Source organism: Varroa destructor, unplaced genomic scaffold (assembly GCF_002443255.2).
Source record: "Varroa destructor unplaced genomic scaffold, Vdes_3.0 BEIS01000006.1, whole genome shotgun sequence".
Classification (NCBI taxonomy): Eukaryota; Metazoa; Arthropoda; class Arachnida; order Mesostigmata; family Varroidae; genus Varroa; species Varroa destructor.
The window spans coordinates 1,572,913-1,590,021 of record NW_019211459.1 but is presented as its reverse complement, the minus strand read 5'-3'; the positions used below and the strand labels follow the sequence as shown (position 1 = coordinate 1,590,021).

At 39.7% G+C, this 17,109-nt stretch overlaps 1 protein-coding gene and 1 long non-coding RNA gene across 3 annotated transcripts; one reads left to right on the top strand and one right to left on the bottom strand.

Moving 5' to 3' along the window:
- Positions 1 to 482: 482 nt before the first annotated feature.
- Positions 483 to 16,813, top strand: LOC111253552 (sodium- and chloride-dependent GABA transporter ine-like). 2 transcript variants are annotated; one of them, XM_022813107.2, is made up of 13 exons: positions 483 to 2,095; positions 3,985 to 4,148; positions 8,514 to 8,677; positions 8,761 to 8,895; positions 9,687 to 9,875; positions 10,252 to 10,431; positions 10,885 to 11,093; positions 11,267 to 11,522; positions 11,671 to 11,849; positions 12,662 to 12,730; positions 13,680 to 13,779; positions 14,069 to 14,343; positions 14,809 to 16,813. In XM_022813107.2, the coding sequence occupies exons 1-13, from the start codon at positions 1,787 to 1,789 to the stop codon at positions 14,944 to 14,946; spliced, it is 2,367 nt and encodes a 788-aa protein (XP_022668842.1). In that variant the 5' UTR covers positions 483 to 1,786; the 3' UTR covers positions 14,947 to 16,813. The 2 variants fall into 2 exon arrangements, with proteins under 2 accessions (XP_022668842.1, XP_022668844.1); XM_022813109.2 differs by lacking the exons at positions 483 to 2,095; positions 3,985 to 4,148 and adding an exon at positions 7,773 to 7,973.
- On the bottom strand, positions 9,836 to 16,275 carry LOC147754720 (uncharacterized). Its single transcript, XR_015330227.1, has 4 exons — positions 16,137 to 16,275; positions 13,123 to 13,233; positions 10,163 to 11,529; positions 9,836 to 9,967 (listed from the first exon to the last, which is right to left on the bottom strand). It is a non-coding gene; the product is annotated as an uncharacterized LOC147754720 (long non-coding RNA).
- Positions 16,814 to 17,109: the final 296 nt, after the last annotated feature.

The following is a 17,109-nucleotide window of genomic DNA, read 5'->3' as shown; positions in this document are numbered from 1 at the left end:
TTTTTTCTCTTCTGTAGCACCGGTTAATTCCAACGATAGCGTTAGGTAGATTTGGATCCATATGATTCCACCCTCTTTTCTGTGCCCCCCAACAACATCAATTCCTTAATCTTTTATTTTAATATCTTTGTTATAATCAATCGTAGTGATTAGCCTTTAGTCTCAACAATAAAGTACCATTGTTTCGGTGTACAACGTCGTTCAGTTTGAATATCGGCAGCGTGTACTAGATGTATGTGCGAATGCATAACTGAGTAGCCAATCAGCTCCTGTCGCACGCTAAAGGTATTGATAATGTTTGGTTCTTTCTGGCGAGGGGCTATCCATAATGAACATCTTGTTCTTATCCAACTGTATGTCGTGGTGTTTCGTACGTGGGTGCTGCAGTCGCGGTAGCGGCAGCTGGCCACTTGCTGCTCCACGCTCAACTGCTTCCATCAGCGGCAGCCCCGGAACTGTATTTTCCTTCTTCCAGGTAGCAGTAACTGCCCTTGCCAGAACAGAACCCTCAACAGTCGCAACAGCGATTGCACGCAACTCATGTTGTTTTTCAGGCAATGTCCATCTTGCGGAGGCCCAAGAAACGGTCAGACTCGATTGGTCCCTTGTTGGTAATTTGTTCCAGGCTCATTCAGTCGTTTGCTCGCAAGCCACGTTTGCCGTGATTCGTACTCGTAGCTTTTGTGACGCCGACTAGGATGCTAGCAGCTGAAAAGAGTATTAGCTATATCTGTAATAGTTTTAGCGGCTCGTGATTCGACGCGACTGGTAGCTATTGATGATCTGTCGTCTCGCATCACCTTCAACGACAATATCGACATCAACGCCGTCGTCAACTGGATATCGCTGCTCCTGCAATTGCCGCTGTTGCCGCTCCCGGCTCGACTTAAATCGACTCCTGCGAGAGAAAAAAAAAGAGAGAGAGAGAGAGAGAGAGAGAGGTCAGCGTGTTTTCCTTCTTCTTCTTCTTCTTCTTACTTGACGCGGCCTCACGGCGACCAACAATCAGTCACTTCGCCGTCGATCTAAGCAATCAACAACGACGGTCAATCGTCCTCAGTCGCTTCCTATGGCAAGAAAGGAATAATTCTCTGACAGTATTTATTATACATAACGGCAACGGCGACGGTTCCTGTTAGAGATCTCACAGGATCATCTACAGTACACGGAATAGGTGTACGACGGTAATGGACGAATAAGAGAGCAACGAGAACACTCGCTCTAGTGTTTACAGACAGCTTTCCGTCCGGTCTGTCTACATGGTATCTTCCTTCTAGGAGTCAGCTTCTATCGAGTCACTTATCCGTCTATCCAGCTTCAGATGATCAGAGTCCAAAGCTAATAGCGAAAAGGTGCCAGGCAGACCAATGTTCTACTTTGGATTACACGCACGCAATATAACGATGGCTAACGGTGACAAATGATAACATCAAGGGCAGTGTTCGTGCATGTGCGTGCGTGCGTGTGTGGGTAAATTCACATTAATGGCAACAGCGAGTACCATGTTTTTGGCTCCGGATACAGACTTAAAGCGATGAAGATGAGTTTTTAGTGTGCGCGATAAAGTTGGCACTTGCTGATGTTGATGACCCATATATCTCCGTGTGTTAGTATAGCTTGTCGCCTGTGGTGATGTTGAATACGAATAAACAGGCCAAGGGTTTGAGGAAAAAAACTTATACTTGGGTCACTCATACCTTTAGTACTGGACATTAACATTTGTGGTGACTTACTAATTTGCTTAAGTATTTGCGTAAGTAAGCCGTAGCAACATAACGAAGAGACAATGGAAACTCAGGGATCAGACGGATTGGCAACACGGGTTTTGACAGCTGGTTCACCTTTACCAAATATGTACGCGTCATTTGACCACCGGCAAATGGCCGTTCAAGCAGCACCATATGTCCTCGTACAAACGCCAGCTGGTTTAATGCCTAGTATGGCGGTTGGAGGTGCTCCAGAACCTCCGCTGGCAGGTTTATCATCTCTTACGCCACCTCTATCAGTGAATCCGGGTAGTGTTTCAACGCCTCCAATCGCTTATTCGGTGCCGCCCTCGGTCACCGCTCCGCCGTCTACTATGATTTCGAAAAAGGTAATTAAATTTACATAATTACATTCTTCCATGTGTATTATAGAGCATTTATTCTGAATTTGCGCACCCAAATATCAAACTAGTTATCAACGACGAAGTGTAATCAAAGGAAGCTGGTCCTTGCTTTTGTAATGTAACTTTAATGATGGATTCCACATTCTGTATAATTCAGTATTTTTTTTTCGACATAATTCTTCCCAAATCACGGGCATAGAGAAACATATCGATGTTCAGAATGAGAACGTAAATAATTGGCTACTGGATTTGCTTACAACAAGAACTAAAATGAGTAACGTTTATACGAACAGTACTATTGCTAACGAAGGAAGCTCTGTTCGCACAAATAGGCCAAGTTACGTCCGGCAGAAAGTTATTTTAACCCTTTCAACCATCTTTGGCAGTAAGGTTCGCCGAATTGGGGGTACGTACTAACAAATTCACAGCAAGATTCTTTCGACATGAATTTTGGCTACCGATTTTAGACCTCTATATTTACGTCAAATCTTGACAAATAAACGGAAAATAAATAGAATTACAAGAGAAGAAAAATAAAAAAAATATATATATCAAACGATGTTTTACGATACGGGCCTCCATAGGAACCTTTTATTAGGGACAGCACCAGTTTGCTATTGAAATATTGAGGAGTGCAAGTTAGGTGCAAGGTTCGACAGAAACAAGCTTCCTTTGTGACCGAGAACCCAACACTCGAGTTACGTCTTGCTCAATACGTATCTACTATGATGAGCCCTTTAAAAAGGATAACATGCCGATCTTCAGGATGACATTGGCAGGGCCGCCTCTTGGCGACCGCTTAACCTCTTTCCGACTTTGACAAAAGTGTTGTTAGTAATGAGCAGTATAATACATGTCATCCAGTTAGAATGTTCGTACAGAATAAGCGTGTCAGAATACATTTTAGAAGAGTTAATTAATTTCTTCATCAACAAACTTGCAGCCTATTGACAAAAACTGTCGGTTGGAAGAGAAAAAAAAAAAGAGTATATATCTATTATCGATTGGCTGCAGAAAACAATTCTATATATTATTGGCTCATCTAGAAATTTTAGGTTTTGACATGAGCCGAATTATATTTGCTGTTCTCTTTTGACGCTAAAGACTATATTCTATAATCATATACAGTTTTACTTCCCTGGCACGATGTGTGTAAACGCATATAGGCTCGAATCAAAGCAGGATGCCCTTCGGCAAGATGCTCGGTACTGTTTTTGAGTTGACAAAACTTTCAACTTGTTTCCTACATGTTCTATTATACATATAAGTGGAGAGGAGAAATTTAAAAACCAGCTTTTCGTTGAGTAACGTATGAACAGTGAGTTAGGTAGAGAATAAGTCAAATCTGTGTATTTTATTACCTGTGAATTTCCTTCCTTCTTTGATTTTTTTCCATTTTACGACCAATACTTTGCAGAGCGCAAACTCCGATTTGTAGAAGCCTGTAAAAAAATCAGTACTAGGAAACTAGTACTAATTACCTATAAATCAACGATAGTGCCATTTTTAATAAAAAGGAACAGGATTCATTATTTAAGCATGAAACGAACGCTTTCTGCTACCACCTTAGCAGCATAGCAACAAACAAGGGTTCCACGAAGAACAGTTGGTAAACCGTATTTTTTTCGTATTGAACGCGTTTAACGTGAAATTATTCTCATTGTGGTACAAGTCAACCTTAATAAATACCCTAATCCGAAGGCATTATTGCTAAAAAAAAAACTGTCCGACCCACGATTGTACAGGTTTTATTGTATGTCTTCCTGACTGGGCAGGTTCTGCGAGTCTGTTATTAGTGGCAGAGCAAATAAAGCTTGATAAATGCGCGACTCAGTTGGATAATCATAATGATAATCGTGGGTGAGCTATTTCAGGGTATGGAGGAGGCGGCTAGATATTTGGCCCGATCCTTTTCCCTTGCGGAACAGGACGGGGAGTCGATGTCGTCAGCTAGGAGATCGAAACGACGCCGGTCGAGGTCGGTTCCCGAACTGCGCCACAAGGTCATATCCAAGGTTGCTGACCCTGATTACTATAGGTGGGTTGTTGTACGATCCAAAAAGCAGTATCTATACAGTTTATGAAGTAATCTAGTTAGATAACTATGTGTGCTGATTTTAAAGATTAATATGCCCTATCATTTCAAATGAAAGCTCCTCATTGTGATGACAACGGATCGACTAGGTTAGCTTGTTTGTAGTCGCCCTTGTATAAATCTAACGAATACGATAGCTTGACAAAAGCTAAAAGTAATAATCAACGAAAAATACAGTAAACATTTTACAACTTGTTCTATAATATCATAACGAGCTATCAAAGGCAAGTCATATTACATCCTTTCTTGTTGTTTCATCGCTGCAAAGAAAATTCGGAACGAACATAAGGAAAGAAGTTGAAAGGAATCAAGTTCAAAATTTCGCTTCTATCCTGCCATAACAATGATTGTACTAGCCATAAAATGAGCCTACATTGCACCTGTATAGCTGATAGTGTTATCGCACTGGCGATCTTCTCCATTAGTTTTACCTCAGGTCCGAAAAAAATGTCCTGTGGAAAAAATCGATGTCTGTTGGTTTAGTACTACAGCTGTAACAGAAGCTTTGGCTTCGTGTTTGATATGTGTATTTGCCTGTGCGTGCAATAGTCGGCAAGCTTTCTTCTAGAACTATGAACTTCCGCTGTAATTTGTTCCGCCTAACGCTTCGCGCCAACGCGAGTTGCCACCCGTTCGTCCGTTGATATGAAGTGTCAGTTTATCATTGAGAAAATAGATAGCTTCCGTTTATTTTGAACGATAGTGTCATACTTACAAATGATAGTTATTTTTTTCTCTACCTTCAGTAGAACATTGGTTGAGCTTATGATAAACGCAGCTAGAAGTAAAGAGGATATTCGAAAAAAATTCTATGTCTATCCCAATCACTTAAATTTTAATTGTAGCAAAGAGTTTATTGATGGTAGGGTTGGCTTGGTTAGCATTTTCCAAAGATCTTGAATTGCCTAACTAAAGAAGGTAGTTCCTATTGAGAAAAATAAGACCAACCTTGTTTAGTGCGCGATCCTATAGAAGTATGGATATGGAATTTACTATGCCCGCTTTAGCGACTATCAAACGAGAGTTGTTGTATCAACAAGTCATAGGCAAGAAGCGTTACAACACAATATAAATGTGTATTAGGTAGTGTTATAAAATGAGCAAAGTATTACGATACAAAGAAACCTTGCGGAAGGCAACCTCAATAGTTCAACACTTTTTTTTTATAACACAGTTGTATTATTATAAAGGTCAGCAACATTTACAGTTTTGACAACAAAGCATAACGTACATTATACGGATGCATTTTATATACTAACCTTACCTATACCTCAATGGAAATGGATGGAAATAATAGCCGACGAGTCACAAGGTCAGTATTTCTACATATCATTATTCTAAGATATTCTGCACGAAGTAACCGTTATCTTTGGTTTCGTTGCACGAGCAATTTTAGCGGGAAGAGTGTCGAGCTGTTGGAATGGGAGGCGAGCTTCTCGGTTAAAATCATAGCCGTTGTTTCTTAGTGCTCAGCGAATACCTGATTGAACCTCTATCTACTGGGCATGTGTCACTAATGCTAATTAAATGCGAATCCTGTCCTCCCTGCTGACAGAGTTGTTCTAGATGTGAGACGTCTGTTCCCTTTACTGATACATACCGAGCGAACAAACACTTCGTCTAGTGTCAAAGATTAATATCTGTGTAATAAAAGCACGTTCGAATACGCTTTATTCACACTGAGCGTCGAAGTATGGCAAGGTCGCTAAGTAAGATATATGGATATGAAGACATCGATCTAGCTTAGTAAATTGTGCACAGTGATACTGTTAGTCAGTAATTTCAATATAGCCCTCCTATGCATCTATTTCCATGGGCTAGCCTATGCGGTGACACGAACTTACGTCGAAATTAACAACGCGCTTTTAACAATCTAGGGTTAAAATTACAAGGAATAATTTAATGCTTTGAGTTCCACGAATGGCATTGCTCAAGACGACTGACGCCTGTGTTTATCCCAGTCCTTAAATTTATATTGTTTTATGTGCCTTTAGGATTCATGGGCAAAAACACTACCATTGAACAAGCCCAGGAAGTTGGTTGATTAGAATGAGATTAAAGAGGCGCATAACCTTACTTAGCCTACCTCTAAATGCAACGACTAAGCAACGACTGCTGAGTTAATGTATGAAGACCGACAAAATTCTCATCTTCCGTAAACACGGAAGTAGAATTTACAAAAAAGCTGACAATTTCTATTTAATGATTCTTCGATTACCGTTTAGTAAAGAAAGACGCCTACTCACTTTATGTGCTACCGATCTTTGGTACAGAAAAACGAATAATGAAACTGTTTGCCTACCGTGAATATGATTTTTAACATGTACGGTATGTTTATTACATAATGTCTCGACGTTTACGCAATATGACCGGTCGTCCCAGACGGGAAGTACCTCTTTGGTGAAAACCGACTAATGTATTAGCGCTTTTTAGCTGATATCTGTAAAATAAAATGATCTCTAAAAGGAGGTTGCCAAGAACCCTTTGCTAATTTGTTTGACTCTTAGAGACCGCTTGACTCAGTGGTAATGGCTTTGAAGCAACAGGCTATCGTAGTTTTTGTGGAAGCCACTTCTACGCGACAGCAGGCCGCGACTAAACTGGCCAATGGCAGCAGATAATGCGAAACGACAATGTCTCTTGTTGAAAAAACGATTCTAACGGACGCTCAGCCAAAGCTATCTCTACTATTTTCCGGATAATTTACCATTAGAGAGACTAGTCTCGAATGGGTCACTTTCATCGACCCATCGATCTACTGGTAAAATTTTGGTTTTTATATTGGGTGCAAAAAAGGCAATTGGCTAATTAGCTATAATTATTAGAAGCCATAAGCCATCTCGGTAGACACTGTTCTGTTTTCTACTAGGCTTGTAATGTGTTGTTAAATGTTGTAACAGGGAATTCGAACCTGAACCACAAGGTTCCTGGACTTCCAGCTTCTAAAACTGTAGAACATATATACATGGATGCAGTCTCAAATTTGCACATCTTTATTATTGTTATTATATTAACTAATGTCACATATAGTTGATATAAAAATTTAATCCGAAATGTCATCACGAAACTGTGCAACACTGGGGAAGCCGGTTACCTTCATGTGGCAAACTACGGCAAAATTCACTGTATGATATGAACGTTATTGTTTTGTCTTGTATCAATGAACCTTTCACGAAATAATTCACTAATAAAGCGAACAAACAAATAAATAGTTGTTTCTGGCACACTACCCGAAATCCTTATGTATAATGTTCTTTTTACAAAGTTCTTATTAGTAAACTAAAATAGCGTGACGGTACTTTCGGCGGTAATTTTTGAATATATACTATATTAGTGTACAGGATCGAAAGCCACATTGTGGATTCTTCTCTGTTACAGTTATTTTCGCTAGACATTAACTCTACTTCCATTGTTGACACTTTCATCAGTTCTCACCTTTTGTAGTCTTCAAAATTATCGTTTTCAACAGGCCAGTTGTCATGTGCAATTTCAACGTGTCATGATGCTTTCTTCATCCGTTGAAAACTTTTTGGCATTACATAAACCAAACAGAAAGTTCTCAAGGTGTTGACAGTTTCTCACGTTCTGTTACCTGTTCATTTAATTATGTTCGCTCGATTATGCCGTTCGTGGCAGTGTTCGTCGCAGTAACAACGGCAGTAATAACAAAAGCAAGAGCCACTGTATGTGTCCCAGAAAAGATTGGGAACAAATTGGTTCTGATGGGCTTGCGACACTTCTTTCAAGCGGGTTCATCATCTGTAAATGGTGAGAGCCTCGTTTCCTGGGAGCCGCCATATTGAAGAGACTTGAAGATCACTGATCATTCTGTATCCGCTTGCTTTTTCTTTCGATTATGTTCACGGAAACTAATTTAAAGCTGACATATTTCCTCCTACAGAGTAGGATACAAAATAAGATGATTGAAAATTCTTTGAACAGAAGCCGTTAATAAATAAAGCTACTCGTTTGATTTTTTTTATTAATGTTCTCCGAATGTAGTTGGTGTAATCAGGCCCGATTCGTTCAATCAAAAATCTAACGTTAGCCTCCATCAATAATGGACTACAAATGAGTTTCCGTAGTTTTTAAATGAAATTGCAGTACATTCAGCTATTTGATACATTCAAAGGTGGACCCTTTGATAACGTCATTTAAAAAAGAGTTCGACGCATTTTCGTTCGTACTCCGACCTATACAAAATGATCATATGAATTTGGCTTTTGGGGGTAAACAACGAAAAACGCTTTCGGCATAAAATTTTTCTTATAATTTCGACGGTTATCTTTATCGCCGCTTCTGTTGCAGTTCATCGGACGAAGATGACTACGTTATCGATGTCACCAAAAGCAAAGCAAAATCCCATGAAAATTGCCGGCACTATCTCGACCTCGCCGCTGGATCTGCACGAGAAGCTCTTGGATTAGCCAACATTTGGAGATTTCCCTATTTTTGTTTCATCAAGGGTGGTGGTAAGTAGACACGAACAAACAATAACTAGTTAAACTTTTTTTTTTTTTTTTTGGCATTTAACTCAATGTTTGACCTATTTCAGGTCCATTCCTGATGGCCTATTTGATCCTCTTGATAGTGGCTGGAGTGCCAATGATCTGCATAGAGATGGCTGCGGGCAGGGCTACTCACTCAGGCCCTATTCAAGCGATCGGCAAACTTGCGCCACTTGTGAAAGGTTAGATCGATTAGGTTATCATTAAAATTCTGTGAAGTAACCCGCCAACAAGAATGTCTTAGGTCAGTTTTTTTTATGGAAAGGTATAGAATTTAAAAGCAGTTAATGTTGGTAAAAAACTTGCGACGTCGAATTACCATATTGTTATTATTGTTTATTGGGTTTTTTTTATTTATTTTTATATTTTTTTAAATTTCTTTATTTATTATTATTATTATTATTTATTATATTTATTGGATCTAGATTACAGTAAAAGACATGTCATGCAAAAGGACTATGAAAAAAGACGTTGAACAACATTACATTAATTTGTATGCACGCATATTTCTATTGATTGAGGGTTGTTGTAACGATGGAAAATTTTTGCCCCGGGAGAAATATTTTTAAATACATAAAATGCCGTAAATAGACGACGACTAATAGATTTGCGTGAGTCTATTGAATGTGCGCGATAAAGTGTCTTTAAATATATATTCGGAGAGCTAATAGGCGAGTTTGAAAGTTTTAATTTGTATATGGTATGGATCAAAAAGATATCCTCATCAATTAGTAGCTCACCAGATCTTCCCAGCTGTCTATTGTGTATATAATCCTTCCGAACGATTTACTTTTCGAAAAAATTATTTATGGCTAGTTTATGTTAACGCTACAGCAGGCGTGAGCGTTCAGGTGAACCCGATGAGGGCCGAACGGACAGGTGATGAAAGAGCACGGTTAATTTATATAGTGTCGTTCAATTAATTAATTACAATCTTACACTCAATCTAAGCCATTGTTTCAAATTTTCACAGGTGTTGGATTTGCGGGCATCATCATTTCATACTTTTTGTCGACAATATACGCGATCGTTTTCGCTTGGTCCCTGTTCTACTTCTTCAATTCATTCCATGCGCGGCCGCGGTGGGCTCGTTGCACTAATCCTTGGAACACGGCCAACTGTACTCAAGATCCTGAACAGTGGTACAAAATCCGCCTTGCAGGTACTAACTAATAGTTCGTCCTTAGTCAAGTAACAGATTCATGTGTTTCGATAAAATACTGAATTCCAGGTAGTTGCATGTCGTTTACGTATCTGTGGGTGGAGAACATAAAATTATAAAGTCACGCGCTGCCATATGAAAAACAAAGAAAAAAAACGCTCAACAATGGACTTGAAATAAAACAGTAACGCGTTCATTCTATTGTGTTAGTAAGTCGCATAAAAATACCTAAATAAGTTATTAGAGCACAAATTAAGTTGTACGAAATACAGGAAAACATAATTCACCTTAATTTGTTCAAAATAACTGTTATTGTCCTGACTTGAAAGTGGCCTTTAAATCACTATATCATCAAGGGGTGTTCGTCCGTTATCAGCGATGACCACCCCCTCCAGCATCAATGGAACCGATATTGGAAACGAAACTGGTGGCGTGACAGATTCCAATGATGCCCTCTATAAGGGGCTCTCAGAACAGCTTGCCGAACGAACTTCAACTGCACAGGAATTCTTCGACATCAAAGTTATCGAGCTCTCCGACAATCCCAACACACCCGGTACGGTATGAGTCCTACACAGGACTAGTGATGATTCTTCAAAGCAAAAGAAATATCCATATAATTGTCGCGTCGCATCAGTGACGCACTATACTACACGGCAAATTTGAAGCAACGCTTAGGTACAACAACACTATCCATTATATTTAGTCATTATATTTATTGGTATATTTATATGCTGGTAACTTTAATAAAATAAGTTATCAGCATGCAACAAGCTTTGGTAAATATGGCTGACGTACATTATATTCATTTCCAATATATTGCACATTAGAAATTAAAGAATTTCAATAGAAAATTGTTAACTTCGAAGAATAAAAGTCACAATGCGTGTTTTCTGCGAATTGAGTCTGCCTTTGTATAGTTGCACATGTAAATATTGCTAATATTATATATATATATGTATATATATATATATATAGCTAGTTAAGGATTGTTCGTTACTTCTCATAGGCGTAATCCGATGGGAGCTTTTCGCATCTGTAGCAATTTGCCTCCTTTTGGCATACATCTCGCTACGGAAGAAGAGCTTCTTCAGCGAAAAAATCAAATATGTTCTATCTATTATCCCGTTCTTCATCTTTGCCGCATTCCTCATTCGGGTGTTGTTGCTCGAGGGCGCCTATGACGGCATACAATATTTTTTTACACCGAATTTACCGGTAAGTGCAGTTCCGACGAGAACTTATCATTTTATCATTAATGATTTCAAAATACGTATGATTGGCAATCGATCCCTTCGGAAGAGATCTTTGAAAGCCATAGAGGCTATATTTCTCCATTCCATGTGTGCAATGGCGACGGCTGGGACTGTTCTGCAACGGACGTTCATTAGGCGATGAAGAACGCGAAGCTATGGGTTTTTGCTCTAGCTCAAACGATCCATTCGCTTGGACTTACTCTCGGTCCCAACTATGTTGTGAGTTCACGCAACAAGAAACAGATTTCGCTGATGCGTGACACCACACTGACGGTGCTCATTAATGTTCTCGTTGTGTTTGTGGTTGGGTCCGTGACTTTTGGCGCAGTCGGGCATCTCTGTGTTATCTGGCGACAAGAACTATCCAGCTCCTTTTTCCATAAGGATCCTGGTAAGTCCTGAAAGAGTTCTCATAAAAAATCTAGTGGTTCAAACTAACGTCAGGTGTGGCTTAGATGCTAGGTAAGTGACACTATAAAGGAAATACCTACCTGAAAATAACAGTAAACTTTGCAAACTGTAACACATGCCTATTGTAGGTCTTGTGTTTGTCATGTACACGGAGGTGATCAAGCTGATGCCAGTGCCTCCAGTGTGGGCCGTGCTATTTTGGTTCTTATTCATCTGTCTTGCCATGGATTCTATCAACACTATCACTTCAACAGTAGTCCATGCACTCGAAGAAAGCTATGGCACCCTGATTAAACAGCGTTTTCAGGTGAGTAGTAAAAGATATACTATGGGTATTTCCTAAAAATTCAGAATAAGTTTTACAAAAAAGTCCATCGTTTATTACTGTGCGGCTGCAAAATCCAAGGCCTATGACTCGACTCCCGAACCATGCCGCAACCAATATTTGAACTAGCAAGTTGAATGTTAATTTTTTGTAAGAAGTAATTTGCTAGATTTATGGGTATTTAATTTTGAGCCAATTGGTGAATCAAGTTGAGTACATAGCTAACCAAGACGTACCCAAAAAGGCTGCGCACAGGCTTTTAGTCGCGAATACACTACACGCTTGTCAGATTTCCTTCCTATTTTTAAAAGTATATCTAAAATTAAGCGTGATACTACGTTTATTTTGCAATTGTTAAATCTAATTCCTTTAAGAAAGCCAGGCTTGTTGAGTTGGTGTAAAATGTCGTTTCTTACTGCAGTTAGATATTAGTTTACACGACTAGCCGCGGAAGCTAGGCCGGCCGTACGATGATGACCGGCCCTCTGACAAAAATTCGATATTAGCAGAAATATATATACACGTTTCTGTAGTTAGTTAGTTAGGAGCCCACAAGCTCGCCTCATAAAACTGGAACCTCTTGCATCGGATGCTTTTAAGTTTAAGCGATTCAATAGATCGCAGGACTGAGTTCCACTTAAGTTCAAGATAGACCTTCGTCGGGAAGCGTTTTTTACGAAAGAAGCCGGTATACCTACGGCTGGCGTAGTTTTGCGAAAAGATCTTAATCTCTTTCACCTCTGTAGTTGTAGAGCGCACATGGACTAAAGTACAATGAATGGATTTTATTCTAGGGTCGAGGATTTTTCCTGCTATTTATCTGCTTTGGCTGTCTCGTCATGGCTATTCCCTACGTGACGGATGTAAGTCTGTAAAAAGAACTAGAAGCCGCACTATCCTGAAAATGTTACTTCCGTTGAACTTACGTTTTTTATGATCTACTCGAATGGATATATCCGTTAAAACATCGTAAAGTAATAAGGGGCGTTGGCAGAAAAATGCCTGAATATTTCATTGGTCAAGCATTGCAGCAGTGATATTTTCTACTCCTGTGCTTATTATAAATCGTCAGTAATGGTTTAACAACGTAACCACCGCCGTACTAACCGCTCGTTCTCTGCCCTTATACATTGATAATAGTAGCAAGGACAGATGCGAAATCATTTTAAGGATAGTCCCATCTGGATGTTTTTCTGCTCGTCGTTGAATCTATTGTTTGCATTCGATAAATGCTCTAACGACAATTTAGTCATACCTATTGTTGCGGTTATCTGGTGCCGCTGTTTCCTTGTTGGCTCTTGCCACTATTAAGACAGTTCGCTCTTCAGTTTCCCGATACGAGCAGCAGCGGACCCCGTGAGACGATCTGTAACAAATTACGCGAGGAACGATTATCTGTCACACACAATAATTGGTGACGCATTTTTATGTGGCGCGGTGAAACTAGTGCGCGATTATTATTATTATAAGGCTATACATTATTCGTACTGTTTTTACTGCTCTTAGGAGAAAGATTTAGGTTCGGAAATTTTCTGCCAAAAGACACTACGTAGTAGTTGATGTGAGCGTTCACGCATAACGTAATGATTTTTCTAGTACGACTTATTTTGATCATTATTCTAATTATAAATATTTTTTTCTCGTACTAGCTGTTATAATTAATGATTCCAATAGCGTTTTCTAGCCTTTTGTTGCGCTTTAGCAAGCTAACAGATTGCCTTCTTTAAAGATAAACATAACCGATAGTATCCCATGTTGATACACAAACAAATTACGGTAGCGGTTAACCATTTGAACATTTACAATCCCTAGGCTGGCCTCCACTATCTGATGACCGTCGATTATTACATTAGCACACTTTGTATTATCGTCGTATGCTTCGCGGAGCTGTGCGCCCTTGCCTGGCTTTACGGTAAGCCAAACTGACCATGAGACCTTGCTACTAACATTTATTTATTATATTAACTTATTAGGCACTTTTTTTTGTTTTTTTTCAATGTATATTACTCGTATGGATACGAGGCACAAATAACGATTTTTCGTCAAAAGTGCGTACGCCTGTGATGTCGAAACAATGTCGCTGTTGGCTAACGAATTGTGCCGAGAGTTTAGTATCTAGAGTTGATAGCGTCTTGGAATCTGCGCATGTGAGAGAGGGAGAGTGAGTGAGCGTGCGCATGTCTCCTGTTTGCAATGATCAGGTGGTCAGAATCTTCTGTACAATACCGATGAGGTATTGCACCCGATCCCCTACGTGTATCTTCGCATGTGTTGGGCAACGGTCAGTCCATTGGTGTTCATGGCGGTAACGGTTTGCGGCGGAATGACTCTGCCGAGGCCGCTGATGCGAGACGGCAAACCGTTTCCCCTCGGTGCAGATGTTGTTGGATGGAGCCTTTTTGGATTTGTACTGCTTATCGTGCCAGCACTAGCGATCAGAGCCATCGCACGAGCAGACGCCAGCGGGCCCATCGGGGTGCGTAAATGAACACAACGAAATTCGAAAAAAAAAAAGTCCAATACGTAATTTCTTGTGAGGGTAGCCATAACCTTATTTATTTTATACATACATATATATATATAGACACACACACATTTCTTTTATAACAGATGAGTTACTTTAAAAACAGTAGTATGGCGTATTCATTTAGGCGCATAAAAAGGTCAACACCTATTCCGCATGTAGTTCCATATCTATTTTGCACTCACTATTAGCATATAGAGAAAATCTCAATAGAGCTACTCCAGCAACGTTTTTAATTTCATTCTTAATATTTAATAAGCGAAAAAGTAGTGATATTTTTGAATAAGTTACTTCTAAAAATGACTTCGACGCAGCAGGGATGTCCAATAAACCGTTTATTGTAGAAGTAGGCTAAACAACGTAAAATCGATTTCACATAGACTTATCATGATAAATGAACATTCATTCATCTTGCAGAAAATCAAAGCGGCTCTGCAGCCACAGGTCGTTGAAGTCAATGATGATCTGGTGTATCACGGGTGGCCATATTGGGATCCGAAACCGCGACACGTATTCAAGAACGGTGCATCCGTCTATAATGGAGCACGTATATAATACATAGGCCTTTCTTCTGTGTTCTGTTGCAAACAATAGATCATATAGTATTTAATGTTCGCTTGGTAACATCTCCCGTTAAATGTTTCTGATGGAACCTGTTTTATTTAGATGGCTGGCATGCGAAGGTAACACATGAAACTATTACGTCTGTTATACTTCGCTTTAAGGCTCAGGCGTTGTTTTCTAGGCGCTAGACGTTATTGTAACGCTATCCAAGAACTCTTATCCGAGTTTTACATTTTATGAAACCAGAAGCGCCAAAGCCGCTGTATGCTGCCTTTAGGACAGCAGCGTTCGTTGATGTACCTGAGTTGCTTCGGAATCGATAGAAACCTCATAGTGACAAAGTATATTTATTAATTAAACTCGTACTTTTGTCGAAAAATACACCAACCACTACATGACTTTATTGGTATCTTTTACGCTGCTTCGCATCATCTGACATATCGTATTTAAGCGACAATTGCGCAAAGGGATCAATCATTGGTTTCGTTTAACACGATCACTTATCAAATGTTTACACTTTTTCGTCCACTTTACCTGTACCAGTGTCGTCTGCTACCATTGAGTGAAGTCGGCACTTCAACGCCTGTTCCTATTTAGAAAATGGTTATTCTCATAGACGCATCGTTGTTCACTGTACGTCATATGGCAATGCTGTCCGTGTTTGACTTATTTTACATCAACCAGTGGTCGCCCCCCTCGAGCTACACACATTGCTTAAGCATCGGTTAGAAGCCGATTCAGATGTTGCGCCAGAGTCCAACCTAATACTGAGCAATACTAGATTCACGTTCATTTAAGAAGAATACTTCTCTCGCTTATTTTGATGTGGCACGCCACTGACACAGCACGTTTAACTGCAGGGCCCGCATTCAATCAACATAGATGCTGAACAATACAGCCACTCATTATTGGAGAAACAAAGTCCATGTTTGAGACGCCGTTTAAGCCTAAAATATTTAACCGATCGACACCTATCGCATTCGTGTATGCATACGTTGATCAATAAACCGTTGAGCTATTGGAAAGCTTAATTTGCGATAGGCGTTGTCATCCTGCTTAATAAAGTAAGATTGACGATTTTGTTCGTGGGTTCGTGCTCAAACTTTAATTGCCAAAATAGGTATGCATTTTGATTCATCATAACAGTCGACAAAATTCCATGCCAATGTTATCGTTCTGACCTCTTTCCTGCTTAGATGACGGGCCAGTCTGGGGCTATTAGTGGTCCTCGTGATTCCCAGTTGCTCCATTGGTGATGTAGCCTAATATCTTCATTCGCTTGCCTTCTTATTGTGTTACTACGAGTAAGCTGCCTCTGAGATATATTGCACACAAAAAATTCCAGCGGAATTTAATTTCGAGCTGGTAGTAGGCCAAAAGTATGGAGAATGCAGAGTCGAAACGGCTTAAGGGACCAAAAGATAAAAACGGAGCCCCAAAAAGGGCTAACCGTAGGAACCTATCTAAACGATCTAGTTGGATCTCTTTCCCAAAGCGGGCGTCAAATGCTTGCGAGTAAAAAAATTTAGCGTATCAAAAATTGCTTTTAGATCCATTTTAGAGTTAGTGATTTATTATTAATTAGAAATCCTTTAGGATCCTAACGTTATCAAAAAATCCTTCGGTCGGTTTGTCTCGGGAGTATTTTCCAGAATTTTCAAAAGCCGTATCAAAACCGGCAATAAAGAGATTTCAGGCCAACCTAGTTTACTATCTCGTCGACGTTACGTCCCACCTTACTGATATTTAGTCGGTTGACACTGATCCAGGTTACGACAATGAGAGATGTTGTGTCAATAACCGGCCTTCTTTCTAGCATTAAATATAGAAAATAAACGGACGCTCGCTACAACAAACAGCTTGTCGATTTCTCTTCTTTTAAATAGGATACCATAGATATAGAACGAGAAAGACCAAAGTATTTACTGATTTTACTATCTCTATATGGTTCTAACGGAATTATTAAATAACGATTTCAAGAAATGCCGCTTCGCTTCACAGTTCGAAGATAAATCTTCAGAATCCATGATCCCTCTTACGATCGTGGAGTCGTAGCAGTGATCATTACCTACTGTGCAGTTGCACATGTTGCTTTACGGGTATATGCATGCACAAGCGTCTCGTTCTAAGAAAATTATCTCTATAGTCTAATGG

Coding starts and splice junctions, on each gene's coding strand:
- LOC111253552 (XM_022813107.2), top strand. CDS start 1,787: ATGGAAACTCAGGGATCAGACGGATTGGCAACACGGGTTTTGACAGCT. Junction 2,096..3,984: donor CTACTATGATTTCGAAAAAG/GTAATTAAATTT, acceptor GAGCTATTTCAG/GGTATGGAGGAGGCGGCTAG. Junction 12,731..13,679: donor CTATTCCCTACGTGACGGAT/GTAAGTCTGTAA, acceptor TACAATCCCTAG/GCTGGCCTCCACTATCTGAT.